The following is a 15,855-nucleotide window of genomic DNA, read 5'->3' as shown; positions in this document are numbered from 1 at the left end:
GAGAGGGAAAAGGCGCCAAAAATCGCGCGAGCCAATGAGCGACAGGAGCTGGTGAGCTGCAGCCAATCATCGGGCAGCGCGGGAAATTTCTCTCTCTCGTTTTACAGGTTGCTGCCAGGGTGCTGCGTTCGTTGGTGGTGGGTTTTTTGTTTTACCTCAGGCAAGAGGGGGGGGAGGGGCAAGTGTAGAAAAGCGGGGAATCTTCTATCCTGAGGAAAATGTTTCCTTGCAAGGAAGGGAATCCAGGATTTCATGGGGAAGGAAGAATACCAGTCGCAGTAGTACTGGAGGAGGAGGGTGGTCTTCAGAAAGAGCTGGTGGAGGAAAACCAGAGTTTGAAGGGAACTTGTCACAAAGGATGGCATGCCTCTGAGCACGTGCAAAGTACCTTTCCCCCTTGCCATTAAGTAGCCACCACAGGCAGCGCCCCACACATCTGGGACTGAGGAAAAGCTGGAAGAATAATAATAATAATAATAATAATAATAATAATGGCTTGAACCCCATCCATCGGACTGGGTTGCCCCAGCCCCTTTGGGCAGCTTCCAACAAAATATAAAAACACATAGAAACATCAGACATTTAAAAACTTCCCCATACAGGGCTTCTTTTTCCAGATGTCTGCAGGAAGTCCCAGGGTTGTTTATCTCTTTGACATCTAATGGGAAGGTGTTCCACAGGAATACTATATTCCCCTGACTATGAGGGGAAGAGGGAAAGTGGGCAGGAAAAAGGACTTCAATGATGTGATTGATTTTAAGCTTTTGGAGCCGTTTCCGCTGTTTTCTCCTCTCTTTTTTTAAAATTCGTCTTTATTGATTTAAAATATCATCTTACGTATATATTACAAATAGTTACATCAAAATTAAACAAAAAATATAATAGAAAGAAGATAAAGGAAATAAAAATAAAAAGCAAAAAAGAGCTAACAATAAGAAATGAATATTGGTTATAACATCCTGTCTTTTCTAATAAAGTCTTCTGAAAGAAACTTCCAGTCGTTCTCGTTGTACTTTTTCTATTGTCTTAATTTTATCGCACAGTTTGTTTTACAACGTCATGTATATTCATCTAGTATAGTTATTCCATTTGTTTATTATATACAAGTATCATTCAGTTCTGCTAGGATAACATCATTATTACAATATAATCTTATATATTCTTTGAATAGTCTCTATTCTCTGATTTATTTATTTTTTATTTGGGGCTCCTCTGACTTTTCCAGTCAGCTTTGCTAATTGAAAGTACTCTAGCATGAGTGATTGCCAATCTATTATTGTAGGTGTTGTTTCACATTTCCAACTTCTGGCTATCAGTATTCTTGCAGCTGTAATTGAATACATGAGCAGTGGTCTTGTATTTTGCTTTATTTCTATTGGCAGTATTCCTAGAAGGAAAATCTCTGGTCTTTTTAAAAAAAAAAGTTTAAATAATTTCTTAAATTCATCATATATTTTATTGCAAAACTCGCTTATAACCATACAAGTCCACAACATATAATAGTACTATCCTATTTCCCTTTTACAACGCCAACATATTGGTGAACTTCCCTTATACATTTTGGCGAGTTTTGCCGGGGTGTGGTGCCATCGATAAAGCATCTTCATGGTATTTTCCCTCAAATTATATAACATGAGGTAAATTTAATGTCTTGCTGCCATAGCATTCCCCACTGTTCCATATTAATATTGTAGCCAAAGTCCTGCGCCCATTTTATCACAGATGTTTTAACCTGCTCCTCTTTCACTTCCCACTCTAAAAGATGTTCATACATTCTTGATATATATTTTCCCTTGTTATATATTAACTCTTTTTCAAATGCGGAAGTTTCTTTGGCAAGACCTTCTCTTTTATCTGTGCTCAGTTTTTGGTTTAGTTGGAAATACTGTAGCCAACCAGACAGGTGATGTTTAATATCCTCATATTTTTTTTAGGATTGGCATTTCTTTGTCTGGTTCTAATAACATCCTGTAATTGGGCCAGTCTCCCTTCATGTTTTTCCTTTTGACTGCTATCGCTTCTACTGGTGACATCCACAAAGGTATCTTGGGTTCCAAAATTCCTCTGTATTTACTCCAGATTTTATAGATTGATCTTCTTACTACATGGTCCAAGAAACCTTTGCACACTTTCACCTTTTCATATATCAGATAGGCATGCCACCCAAACCGGTTGTCGTGCCCCTCAGGATCTAATACATTTGTATCTTTTAGTGTAATCCATTTCTTTAACTAAACTAGCCAGCTGCGGCATGGTATAATTCTAAATCCGGTAATCCAAATCCACCTTTTTCTCTTTTATCTATTAATACCTGGTGTTTGATTCTCAGCTTATTGCCAGTCCAGACAAATCTGGCTAGCTCCTTTTTCCATTCCTGAAAACATTTCATTCCTCCCCAAATCGGAAGTGTTTGAAACAAAAAAAAAAAAAAAGGTTGCGCTGCTTTTTCCACTGCGTTGCCATACATTTGACACCATTTTTACACCTGGAAACCAGGACATGTCAGGAATTTTCCTGACGTATGACAAGCCTAGATTGAAGCTACGACCCATGTGCTTTGCTTTCCCCGCCTTTTTTCAGAAGAGGAGCAAGGAGTTGTAATGACTGAAGCACTCTTCGATAGGAGGCCAATAAAAAGCCATGGCTCTTCTGTCTTTAATAGTTAGGTAGAAGGAAAAGCTTCAGCTGGTGCAAGGCTGCTCAAGCCTGCGGCATCAGGAAGTGACCATCTGGACCAGCTGAAATTCCTCTCCATCACACAACTCTTAAAGGCACATATTTCCAGAAGCGTGAGATGGAAACTTTTAGCATTATCTCAAAAGGCCACTGGGTGCCATTGTAGCTCCACCGACCAAACAGAGGAAACAGTTGAGGAAGGTTTTCCGTTCATCTGTGGCTCATCCAAAGATGGGTAGGAAAAAGTCCCCTTCCAAGGTGCTTTTTAAAGTCACCACTTTGTAATGAAAACCAACTAATGACTTCAGTTGCAGCACTGATATAGCATTCATCCAGCAATTTGCAATGACCAGTACATCTTACTTAATGGAACTGGTTTGCCTCCTCTACCAATTACAGAACTAACAACAACAAGAACAAGTTTTAATTTGTGACATGACTACCTCCGGTTAAAATAACTAGAATCCCCCTTTTAAGAATAGGAATATTTATGGGTAGTTGCATTTTTAAATCGGTATTGCTCAAAAACAGTAGTGATCTGAAGCCAAGCCACCTGCCTCGCAATATTTCCTGTTTTTCAGGGTGCAATTTTCAAGGTCACTGTCACCCTTATACATAAGGAATAAAAATCTTAAAACCTCCCTTTAGAAACTGTGACAGTGAGCATGGCAAGGGGGCAATAAAGACAGTGTTATGGAAGGGGGTTAATTGCAAATGATCACAGATAAACTATTCCACTCAGTGCAGTGAGCATAATGGGGAGTGATTTCAACACCTCAGCTGTTGGGGTGAAGGAAGATACTAGGAAGAAGGAAGAAGGGGGTGTTCATGAAAACATGATTTCCTTATGACTTTGTATTCTTTAGGGTGGGATAGCAAAGCTGAAGGCTACATCTGGCCCATAAAGCTGCTTCTAGCAGTCAACAAAGCTTTGCAAAATCTGAACTTTTTCTAAGGCTAGACCCCAAATGAATTCATTGAAATAATCGCAGTACTTTTGGAAATAAGCCATAAAATGTTTAAAGGACATTGCTAATGTAATACTGCATGATCGTCTGTAAGAAGGAACTGATGAGGGCACTGTGATTTCAGAAATTGGTTTGGAGCATTATCAGGCAAAGACTGAGCTATGGCCATAAAAAGGGAAAGAACAAAAGCTAAACAGACCCACTGAAATATCAATGGGTCTGAAAATTAATCTCAGCATTATAACCCTTTGTGGTCTCTTGAATAAAATATTTATTAAATACCCTGGATGGAGGCTCTGAGTTTTTATTCCTATAGTGATAATAAATTACATTCATCATTATATGTAAACAAGGCTTCCATTGTTCAAATATTTATATCTAAAGATTAAACCCACTAGACAGCGATGTTCAATTTTATTAGTATAGTTGGACAACTCATCTTAGCAACAGCCAAGCATGAAACATTTTTTTTTTTAAGTTCAGATCATTCTGGAAATAAATTATTAAGGAGTATACATATCCGGTATGAGGAATTATAAAAACCCTAAATACTAAAAACTTTTTCAATACTATGATATACACTGGGCTAGATTTAAAAAAAAAATTTAAACAGTGATTGTTGCAAAATCAGATAATGGATTGGCTCAAACCTTGCTTCCAGTGTCCTGCATTCCAATATGAGATGCATCATAAACCAAGGAGGTTTTTTTAAAAAAACAAAACAGTTTATTATAAATATTTCCATCTTGCCAATCCAAACATAATTGTGCTGTAACAGTAAGGGTAACAGCAACACAAGAGCCCATATTTTCACAGTCTGATAACCTAAGTAATTTTCCTTCTCTGCCTCTCTTTCAGTTCACTACGAGCAAGAATAATATGTGCTCTGGAATGACTTTTTCCAGGTGATTGCATTTGAATTAGGGTGCTTTCACAAACTGCTCCAAAAGCACCTTTTAGCCTCTCTCACCTGCTATCTATGTGCATGTGTACAAGATTGTAATGCACACGGCAAGTAAAAAAGCAACATGGACAAAAAATATGGTTCACAGGACACAGGGAAAGTGTTTTAAGAAATCTCATCCTTTGCCACACCTTAGATCAAATTCCCAACCTTTTCTTAGCGGGGAAGTATTTTCAGCCTGAAGGCCACCTTCCTTTCTGGGGCAAATTCCAAGGGCTACATGCCACTGGTAAAGGTAAAGGTACCCCTGACCATTAGGTCCAGTCGTGACCGACTCTGGGATTGTGCGCTCATCTCGCTCTATAGGCCGAGGGAGCCGGCGTTTGTCCGCAGACAGCTTCCAGGTCATGTGGCCAGCATGACAAAGCCGCTTCTGGAGAACCAGAGCAGCACATGGAAATGCTGTTTACCTTCCCGCCAGAGCGGTACCTATTTATCTACTTGCACTTTTGATGTGCTTTCGAACTGCTAGGTTGGCAGGAGCAGGGACCGAGCAATGGGAGCTCACTCCGTCGTGGGGATTCGAACCGCCGACCTTCTGATCATCAAGTCCTAGGCTCTGTGGTTTAACCCACAGCGCCACCCGCATCCCACATGCCACTGGTGGGTCAGGCCAAAAGCCAAAGTGGAAAAGCAATGACTGTATGTAAATTTAACATTTTTACAGCAAGCTTATTTCTGCACAGGGACGCGGGTGGCGCTGTGGGCTAAAGCCTCAGCGCCTAGGGCTTGCTGATCGAAAGGTCGGCGGTTCGAATCCCCGTGGTGGGGTGCGCTCCCGTCGTTCGGTCCCAGCGCCTGCCAACCTAGCAGTTCGAAAGCACCTCCGGGTGCAAGTAGATAAATAGGTACCGCTTACCAGCGGGAAGGTAAACGGCGTTCCGTGTGCGGCTCTGGCTCGCCAGAGCAGCGTTGTCACGCTGGCCACGTGACCCGGAAGTGTCTTCGGACAGCGCTGGCCCCCGGCCAATAGATGTGAGATGGGCGCACAAACCCCAGAGTCTGTCAAGACTGGCCCGTTCGGGCAGGGGTACCTTTACCTTTACCTTTTATTTCTGCACACACTCACAGACTCCTCTCTCTGTCCTCCATCCAGACAAGCAAGGAGCATCACCAGAGTTGAAAAACAAATTCTAGCCAGGCAAAAATACTCAGAGATGTAAAGCAGAGCTGGTGAGGGTTGTGATCTGGGCAGGATGTGTGTGGCCTGGGGACAGTCCCAAGGGCCAGACAGATGCTTGGGAGTGAGAGGCTGCATTTTACCCCAGGTTCCCTACCTGAGCTAGAATGTAAGCATAGATAGGAGAGTCTAGTATATGCAAAGTTATTTAACTGTATTAATAAAATATTTGCAGCATGGGTGTAGGCAGGGGGGGGCAGCTGCCCCCCGATCAAGTAAAACAATAGAAATAGCTAACTGACCAATCACATTGGTTCTGCCCCCCAACAAAAATCCTGCCCCCCCAACAAAAATCCTGGCTACGCTCATGATTTGCAGTGCTTGCCAGTTATTCAGTACCTTGCCATTCAGTGGGCAGAAAACTAAATGGTGCAAAGAGGTTTACTGCTTAGTGAGCAGTTGGGCAGACTACTGCCTGCACACTTTTCTCCACATGTAATCTCTAACCATGAATTGAAGGCTTCAGCATGGGTCTCTCAACCCGTTTTTTATTATTTTAAAAAAGAAAAGCTTATAGAAAGGGGGCAGACTGCTACATGCCCCCAGCAAAATTACAATGCAAAGAGGGTATATCAGAAGATGCACAACTAGGAGGGGGGAAGCTGTACCTATTTAAATTCCCATTGTTTATGGAACAGAGAGGCCACGTCCTGGTTTGCTTGTCAATATTAATTTCACGAGGCAGAGTGATAATGAGGCTTGGTGCATTGTGAATCAAGTTCGAGAAATGGTTTGTTTTGTCACTTGGCAGAAAAAAGCGCGCTTAAAAAAATAAATAAGGGAAGGGGCTCTCATAGGCGTAGCCAAGGGGGGGCAGCTTCTCCCCCCCCCCCCAGATAAAATAAAACAATAGAAATATTTAACTGACTGACCAATCCCGTCGGTTCTGCCCCCCTAACGAAAGTCCTGCCACCCCTAACAAAAAATCCTGGCTTCACCCATTGGGGCTCCGATTTTAGTCGGCATTTATATTTATTTGTATCCTGCCTTTTTTTCCCGATGGGGAAAATGATGTAAAAATGAGAACTGCTAAATGCATGGGCGGGGGGCATCGTTAAGAATAAAAGTGTAAAGCTAAACATATACCGTACAAATAATTACAATAAATAACAGTATCTGGATAATCTGATTTATTTGCTTTTGTGGAGATGGGTAGCAATGGAATGAGCCTTCTAGGTGACTGAAAATGAGCACCTAATAATTGCAGAACGCCGCTTTGCGCTCCCAGCCCATCAAAAGAGCATCTTCACCTGTCCCACCCAGGTGGTACAGGAGCGTAGCGACCGATAGCTTCCTGTTGGCCAATCAGCACAGAACTGTGCCGCGTCACGACCAATCCACGCCAAGCGGGGCGGGGCGCGGCTAAACCCAAGGGCGGGAGTGGAACGTGGGCTTCCGTAGCAGCTCGGGAAGCGCGGGAAAAGAGGCTGAGAGTCGCCTGGGCGCTTCTCGCGCTGCTGGCAGCCGCATCGGGACAACCGCCTCAGCACGAGGGGAGGCAGGGTGCTTGCTCCGCCCATCCAGCTCCCGCGAGGGAGGCGTGAGTGAGGCTGTTAGGCGGTTGGAGGAAAGAGGTTGTTGGGGGCAAGATGGAGGGTTGGAAAAATCAGGGTTTAAAGTGTGGGGAGGGGGAGATGCCATAAGAAGAGAGGTCTCTCTCCGCTACTATCCGTTTCCCCTGTTGAGATGCAGCAGGGCCCCTGATCAGCCCCACTGGTGAGTAAAAAGGGCATTGTACGTTCTCAGAGGCACTCTTGTTATTCCTCATTTTTTTAAAAAAGAATGGGCCTTGGTTGGTTGCAGCCGGCAAAGTTCTACCCAACATTGTGTTCATTGAGATGAGCGGCCCCAACTTTTGTCCATTAATTGCAGTGGGTCTGCTCTGAAGTAGGTCTAACACTGGGCACAGCCCTGCATATACTCTACGGCTGCATTCCAACGAGCCCATGTTCATTTCTGAAACCCTACTGTTGGTAGGTGTTAGGTTTTTTTATAGGAAAAAAAAAATCTGCTGGCTATTGCTGCAATTGTGTACATATTTAAAATTGCATATGCCTGGTGCTGAAGTTGAGATGGACAAAAATATATTAATAGTTTGCCAAGAAAAAAAAAAGAAAACAAAACACCACCCACCCAAGGGCACAGCAGAATGACCAACACACCATGATTTATTCGAAGTCCTCTCTGCCTGGAATTATCTTACTCTGAATTTATTTTTGACACTGGGAGGGCTGGTTAGTATGTGGTGTTTGATTAAAACTGCAAAGGATTTTGTAGCATCTTAAAGGCTAGCAGCTTTATTGTGTTAAGTTTTTGTTGATTAGAGTCTACTTCATCAAATATGTGATTTATGCATACCATCACTTCTGTGGGTATATAGGAACATACGAATCTACCTGGCACTGAGTTAGACCCATTGGTCCACTTAGCTCTCTAAACACTGACTGGCCATGGCTCTCCAGTATTTCAGATGAGAACATTCCCTGCCCTGTCTGGAGATGTATGGAACTTTCTGCATGCAAAGCAGTTGCTCTACCCCTGAACTATGGCCCTACCCTGTGCATGTGTGTATAATAACATACAAACTCATGCCAGCCCACAGACAAAAAACAAGTGATGTAGGGCTGCTGGGACAGCAGATTTAGCCTCAGTTTCATGTCTGTTGCTTTCTTAGGTGAGAATAAGAATCTAAACCTAGCATCTTGGGTGCTGTTTTCCATTGTATCTGCTTATTCTCAGGAGCTCCTTTCAGTATGAATCCTTGTGGCAATGAAGAAGAAAGAAAGGAGACTTCAGCCAGCTCTGGCTTACCCTGTTCTTCCCATCACCTGAGAGCATCTCCAACAGAGCAGCATAGCATCGAGGAGAAATCTGCCAGGGTCAAACGCCGCCGAACAAGACGAGAGCGCAACTATGTCAAGTTTGGCAGAAATGTTACCGGTAGGATCCCAGAACAAAGGCCCAACCGCAGGACGCTACAGAAGACGCTGCCCCCTTTCTGGAGCTCCCAGTTTAACACCTGTCCTAAGTCGACTCCCATCAGACCTATCAAAGGCGGCTGTGTTGCCAAACCTCTGATTATAACGCAGAACAGACTCTCTCAGCCCTTTGGCATGTTTAACAGGGAGGTGAAATCACTTAACATAGAGAGATTGTTGAGCCCCAGAGCTGAGCAAGAGGTCCTGGAGATCACTCCTATACAAAGAGACAGTGGCATGGAGATGTTGCTGGAAGAAGAGATCCAGTCCTGTGACGCTGATCAGAAATCTATTCCCAGCGATCAGTTGAGATGCAGTGGAAAGGACCCATGTGGAGTGAATAAGGACTCTACATCGATTACACAGCATCCTGTGGCCACTCCAGGTGCATCCCAGCCTTTAGCTGCACCTGCGGTTGTGGAGTTCAATCAAGAGTGTTTGGAAACTGAGCCTTTTCAGGGCAATGCCTTGATGGACTTGAACGAAAAGGAAAACGTCCCTCCCGTCCCCACAGCAGAAACGGAGTCAGGCAAAGGCAAATCTCCAGTAAGGGAATTAGCCCAGGACCTGCAAAAGCTCTTGGACCTCAAGGCAGTATTCCCTGGGCGTAACTTAATCAGGGAAACACGTCAGGCTGTTATCAATATCCTGCTGGAACAGAAGAAAACACTCCCAGATTTATCTGCCTTGGCGCTGCTCAAGAAGTCTGCAGGTGGTTGTACCACTGACACGGCCCATGCAGGTATGGGGCTTGTTGAGGCTACAGCATAAGTATGAACTGTGTCAAGCAGCTTGGCTCAAGCAAAGCAGCTGTTTGGCATGCAGCATTTGCCATAAATATTGAAAACGAACAGTTTTGTGAAATATTGCAATAGTGAAAACAAGAAGTGTAGAAGCCCTGCTTTTGCTTTTGGCCACCATTCTTTAATGACCACACAAGCAAGTGAGGAATGGACTTAAAAAAAAAATCCTGCACTTTCTCAAATGTTTTCCTTCACTAGCTTCTCATCGTCTTTCATATTCAGGGCTGGTCTGGGGAGCTTTTTCCTATTAAGGCCTTATTTCACATGGAAAAGGTTAGATGGAGGGGACAACTGATGGTGGGTGGAATCAGATCCTATGATGGTAGAAATGTGAACCCAAATTGAGCACATTTTAGGATTGCATAGCACACTTTCCTTCTCTTTGCCCAATCTCTTCCATTTGTTTGGGCTTTTTTCTGTTCACCCCTCCACCTCCATTAGCACAGGGTTGAACTGACACTAACAGAGGCCTCAACCGATAGTTGCAGAAGGCTGCGCTAAATTAGGCCACAGCCAGCTTTAAAACTTTTCATGGTGGCCTGACCACCTTCACTGCTGAAGGCAACCTGAACCCTCTACTGTTCAGGGAGCTAACTGCAGCATTATTCTAGATTCAGGTAGGTAACCGTGTTGGTCTGACGCAGTCTAAATAAATAAATAAAAATTAAAAAATTGTCCAGTAGCACCTTAGGAGGCCCCACTAGCTAAAGTGGTACCTCAGGTTAAGAACAGTTTCAGGTTAAGAACGGACCTGCAGAACGAATTAAGTTCTTAACCAGAGGTACCACTGTACTTGAAAAGGTTCATTGGATCTTTGTGCATTATCAAAACGTATTACGCAACGTACTAGAGTAGTAGGGGCATAATAAAAAAAGATCATTTTGAGAAGTGAGGTTTTCCTTTCTCAGCTATGTTAACAGAAACTTACAACTTGTCAGCTCCCGCCCCCGCCATGCCATCCCATGTTACACTGTGGAGGGAGCTGGTTCGCTTGAACCTCATTTCTGGTATTTTATGGGGGATTAGGCTACAGTCACTGAAAATCCTTGGAACGTACTTGGTTTACTTACTACATTGTATTTTGTCAGGAAATCAATTTTTAAAACTGTGGGGCAAATCCTAGCATTGCTCCATCCTTTATCCCTTTTTTGCTTTAACTTCCTGATATATCCTTGCCTGTGACCATCGATTCACCACTACCCTCAACCACTCCAGAGTTCATTCGTCCCCTGGATTTCTACCTCTTCTCCCTCGCTGTCAAAATATAGACAGTAAGCTTCTTGCTGCAGGGACTTGTCTTGTTTTACTTTCCACCTCTCCCTACCCTGCTGCATTGCTTTGCACAGCTTAATGGACTTGCATGTCATCCTCCCGAAGGACAAATTAACTTTGCCCTTACTCACATTTGTAAGCTTTTGATTCCACATGGGATTTTGTGTGTTCATTTGTTCTGTCCTCCTTCAGATTTCAAGAGCCCACCTGACAGAGACCAGAAAGAGTTGCTATTGGAGCAGATGTCTAGCAATGGCAGCAGAAACTCTGACCAGGAGATTTCTCTGAAAAAGCGGAGAGGACAAGCACATTTCTTCCCCAGTAGCTTTTCTCCCTGTCCTGTACATACAGTTATGAGAATGGTGAGCATCAGAATGTGTTAGGATAGTTTGAAAGGTCAGGTTAGTTTGAAAAGAATGTGTTTAAACACTGGGAAGGTATTATTATTATTATCATCATTATTACTATTAAATTTATTGTCAGTTTTTCTCTGCCACGGCAGTTCAAGGTGACTTCCCAGAAAGACACAAAACCAAACCCACATAAATACATTGAAAGCAAGTGGGGGAAATACATTAAAACATCCCACATTATAGATGTATTTGAGCTGTAAAAAATTTTTTATGTTTATTTTCTTACATATACAGGGTGAGTCTTTTAAAAGAGGCCCCGTGGAACATGTGTACTCTGTATCCACGGGGCCTCTTTTAAAGGACTCACCCTGTATATCCTGCCTTCCTTCTGTGGAAGGAAGGAAACAAAGGTAGTATACATGTAGTAATTATAGAATTGTAGAGTTGGAAGGTACCTCAAGGGTCATCTAGTCCTGCAATGTAGGAATCTAGAGTAGATCATTCATGACAGATGGCCATCCAACCTCCGTTTACTAACCTTCAAGGGAGGAGAGTCCACTGCCCTTGGTGGACCTGTCAAACAGCTCTTACTGTCAGAACGTTCTTCCTGATGTTTAATCAGAATCTCCTTTCTTGGAACTTGAGGCCATTGGTTTGAATCCTACCCTCCAGAGTGGGAGAGAACAAGCTCGCTCCATTCTCCATGTGACAGCCCTTTAGATATTTGAGGATAGCTATCATATCTCATTATTTACCAGGCGAAACATACCCAATTCCCTCCACTGTTCCTCATAAGGCTTGGTTTCCCTTTATCATCTTGGTCACCCTCCTCTGTACACATCCAGCCCATATTTTACCAGCTTCTCTGCAAGAATATCATGGGGGACTTTGTCAAAAGCCTTACTGAAATCAAGATACACTACATCCACACCATTCCCTTGATCCCCAAAGCTTGTAACTCAATCAGAATAAAAGAAATTAAATTCATCTGGCATGATTTGTTTTTGAGAAACCCATACTAGGTCTTAGTAATCACGGCATCCTTTTCTAAGTGCTCACAGACTGACTTTAATTTTTCTGTTCTTGGACCATTCCTGGTATCAGTATCAAGTCACTCAAACCTGTTTGTCCCCAGGAGGATGGTGGCCTCTTGGGCCTTCAGACCACACTCTGAGTTCCAGCTTTAAGTGTCCATTTAAGAATGGCTTCAAGACCACATCCCGGTTTTTATGCCCATGTGAACATGCAGTGTGTGAAGCAGCCCTCAGGTTGCCGCAAGCGGTCAGCTGGAAACATCACATTCCCTTAAGCACTTTGGGCTGATTGTCCTAGTAGTGCGATTACAAATAAATCCATTGACAGTAGACAAACCCAAGGAGGATGCTCAGTTGCCCTCTCACCAAATCCTTTGCCAAAGAACATTGCAGGTCAGACTACCAGGCTGTTATGAGCACTATTTGTTCTAGGCTGGGAGGTTAATGGTACAGAGACTAACTTCAAAACTTGTCAAATAATACCTAAGCCGATTTCATCCAGTTGTTCCCAAGCATTTACCAAAGGTCACATTGCATCAGTAGTTTTTATTTGGGGGCCCCACAGCGTGTCATTCTCATCTTCTGATCCAGAAATCCTACACTGTTTGGCCCCTTTTATACAGCAATATTCTTGCCAGCTACCAACCTCAAAGTACAAGAGCCGCAAAGCTCTACTGGGTTCCAACCCACCATCAGGAAGATGTCGATCTAGCCTTGATCTGTTGTTACTTTTTACTTATCCCAGAAGCCTTTAGAATTGGCTTAGTGTGGGATGAATCAAAATTAGCCTTAGAAGTTGAAATGGAACATTTGTAAGAGCATGTCAGAAGTATATACATTCCACTGAGAAGCAGAGTTAATCTGTCCCTATCTAATCATGCTCTTTCCTTTATCTTGCCTACTTCTTGTTGTTTCCCTATGCAGGCAGAAGAGAAGACCACCCAAAGAGAAGACTTCAGATCCTTTGTTGAGCCACAGGCATTTAGCCAGCACAGCTTTCACTTGACAGCAGTTCAGCCACACTCCCATCTTTCATCTGCACCTTCCCAGCATGTGAATTTAGCCAGGAGCTCCTTTGCTGCAGAGGAACAACATCTTTTGCATGATGCTTTATTCAGAACTGCTCGGCGTTGGGAGCAAGGACTAGGGGAAGCCTTCTGTGAGTCCAGAAGCAGGCAAGAGAGGTCTGAAGTAGGCACTAGACTACACACAAAGAAGAGTGCTTCCAAAAGGCATTGCCTACCTTTTGCTACCAATGATTCCTTGGGTTCAATCAATCTGAGCGTGGATGGCAAAGGCTCCAGCCATTACTTCTTGACTGATCCCCAGCAACATTCCTGTGTCTATGAATTAAGCCCAGATCAATGGAATTTACTAGAGATGAAGCCCGCTCCATTCCACAGCCCGCATCCTTCGCAGGAGCCGTGCAGTTGCCAGCCTGTGGATTTGGGGCTCAGGCCCACGGAGAGAGCTGCCTCTGAGTCTCAGACGTCCTTTGATGTCTTAAGAAGCATCTGGAGCCCTAAAGCACCCAGTAAGGGAGCCAAACTCCCCGTGTCCCAAGCTCTGGGCTACCCTTGTCTGGCTCACCAGCCAGCCACTTCCAGAGAGCTGAACTCGGAACAAGGGCAGCCAAATGAGTTTCTTCAGCTGTACAGCATCGTCCCTCAGCAGCACTGCTCTTCCTACAGGCAAAACCCTCAGCCAGACCGATATATGCTCAGCAAACACCCACCACACGGGACTGGGTTGTTCTCTGTACTGGCAAAACCCAGAGCCTTCTGCCAGAAAGTCTCTGTAGAGCAAGGGAGAACCTCAAATAGTTACCACTTCTGTGGACTGGCAGAGGCCTCCGAAAGAATGCAAAGAAACAGAGACAAAGGGTGCTCCAGATCCGGGAGCCAGACTCGTGATCTGAAGCGGCTGCTTCAAATGGAAGAAGCCCAGCAGCAGCTGCAGTTTTTCCAGCAGCTGCCTATGTCGTATTTCCCCCCCTCTGAAGCTCTAGAGAACAGGAACTCCCCTGACTGCGCCTTGCAAGGCCATCTGTTGGGACAGTCCACCCCGGAGCCCTGGGCTTTCCCCCGAATGAAGTTGTACTGAAAGGGTGTGGGGAGCCAAATTTCTGAATGAGAGAGGCTTGGAAAACAAGTGGATGCTTGATTGGTATGAAAAGGAAAGCCAAAGTGATCGCTTGGAAGGGCCATTTGCTACTTCTTACCTAAAATCACAACACACCTCCCCAAGAATCCAGAGAACTGTAGTTCACTCCTCACAGAGCTTCCATTTCCAACACTTTTAACAAGCCACAGTTCTCGGCATTCTGTGTGGTGTGTGTGCAACCACGCACTCGCATAGTTCTGTGATTTCTTTTTATTTAAAGCACATTTGTTTTGGGCCACTTAGAAGGCACAAAACTTTTCTCTTTCTTCTCCGGGTATGACAACCCAACCTTTACAAACATGAAGCGTAGGTTTGTTGTCTCAGTGTACCCAACAAGACACACGGGATAAAGTCACCTGTTTCCATTAGATTGCGATATTTCAAGAGAGTAAAACTGTTCCTTCGCTTTTTCATTTTTTTAAGAGAGAGAAGGGAATTAACTGAGGTCTCAAATGTTTTGCTAGTGTAGGAATAAAAGTAAATCTGAATCATAAAAGTTGAATGTGAAGTTCTTTACTACCCCTCTGTGCTAACTTTACATTTTTGCTTTGGATTATGCCTGTGATGCTATTCACATAGTTCCTTCTCTATGTGGCTGCATCCTCTTGGGATCGCGAATTGTTCTTTGGCATACGTTGTTTTGCTTTTGTTTGGTTTCACTGATAACATTGCTGAAAACATTATTGGGAGGGAGAAGGGCCTATCAGAAAGTTTATACTACAGTGGTACCTCGGGTTACATACGCTTCAGGTTACAGACTTCGCTAACCCAGAAATAGTACCTCAGGTTAAGAACTTTGCTTCAGGATGAGAACAGAAATCATGCCGCAGTGGCAGCGGGAGGCCCCATTAGCTAATGTGGTGCTTCAGGTTAAGAACAGTTTCAGGTTAAGAATGGACCTCCGGAATGAATTAAGTACTTAACGCAAGGTACCACTGTATAAAGAAACGAAAGACATTGCGGTAGTTGGTACCTGCTTAGTTACTTGCCTCCATACGAAGAATCCTGGAGGCAAATGGCCATTCGGGAAGTACCGTCTTATTTCACTGACCCTTTAGAGTTCTCTGAGACTGCCAGCAAACGTTAGAGGTGATCTGGTCAAGACCATGTATGTAGACTTCTAAAAGGCTTTTGACAAAGTACCTCACCAAACACTCATCCTGAGTAAGCTTAACAATCAAATAATGGGATAAAAGGAGAGGTCTCTTACAGATCCTGGTTAAGAAACAAGAAGCAGAAAGTAGGAACGGACAGTTCTTCCAATGGAAGGATGTAGAAAGTGGTGTCCCGTCCCCGCCAAGGGTTGGTATTGCGACCTGCGCTTTTTAACTTGTTCATGAATGGTCTAGAGCTGGAGGGCAACAGTGAGATAGACAAGTTTGCTGATGGTCCCAAATTGTTCTGGGTGGTTATAACAAGAAGAGCTCCCAATGGATCTCTCCAAACTGAGTGAACGAGCAGTAA

At 43.8% G+C, this 15,855-nt stretch overlaps 1 protein-coding gene across 2 annotated transcripts; it reads left to right on the top strand.

Moving 5' to 3' along the window:
* The first annotated feature begins 4,206 nt into the window (after positions 1–4,206).
* Positions 4,207–14,893, top strand: PRR19 (proline rich 19). Of its 2 annotated transcripts, none has more exons than XM_082230759.1 (4): positions 4,207–4,549; positions 8,528–9,508; positions 11,034–11,203; positions 13,153–14,893. In XM_082230759.1, the coding sequence occupies exons 2-4, from the start codon at positions 8,542–8,544 to the stop codon at positions 14,329–14,331; spliced, it is 2,316 nt and encodes a 771-aa protein (XP_082086885.1). In that variant the 5' UTR covers positions 4,207–4,549; positions 8,528–8,541; the 3' UTR covers positions 14,332–14,893. The 2 variants fall into 2 exon arrangements, with proteins under 2 accessions (XP_082086885.1, XP_082086884.1); XM_082230758.1 differs by lacking the exon at positions 4,207–4,549 and adding an exon at positions 6,841–7,504.
* The last annotated feature ends 962 nt before the right edge of the window (positions 14,894–15,855 follow it).

This window comes from Podarcis vaucheri, assembly GCF_965113315.1.
Source record: "Podarcis vaucheri genome assembly, chromosome: 7".
NCBI classification, from domain to species: Eukaryota; Metazoa; Chordata; class Lepidosauria; order Squamata; family Lacertidae; genus Podarcis; species Podarcis vaucheri.
This window is presented reverse-complemented; position numbering and strand designations above follow the sequence as displayed.

Bases quoted from the DNA above. Each gene is read 5' to 3' on its own strand.
- PRR19 (XM_082230759.1), top strand. From the start codon at position 8,542: ATGAATCCTTGTGGCAATGAAGAAGAAAGAAAGGAGACTTCAGCCAGC. The intron at 9,509-11,033 runs GTATGGGGCTTG...GTCCTCCTTCAG, and splicing joins CACTGACACGGCCCATGCAG to ATTTCAAGAGCCCACCTGAC. The intron at 11,204-13,152 runs GTGAGCATCAGA...TTCCCTATGCAG, and splicing joins TACATACAGTTATGAGAATG to GCAGAAGAGAAGACCACCCA.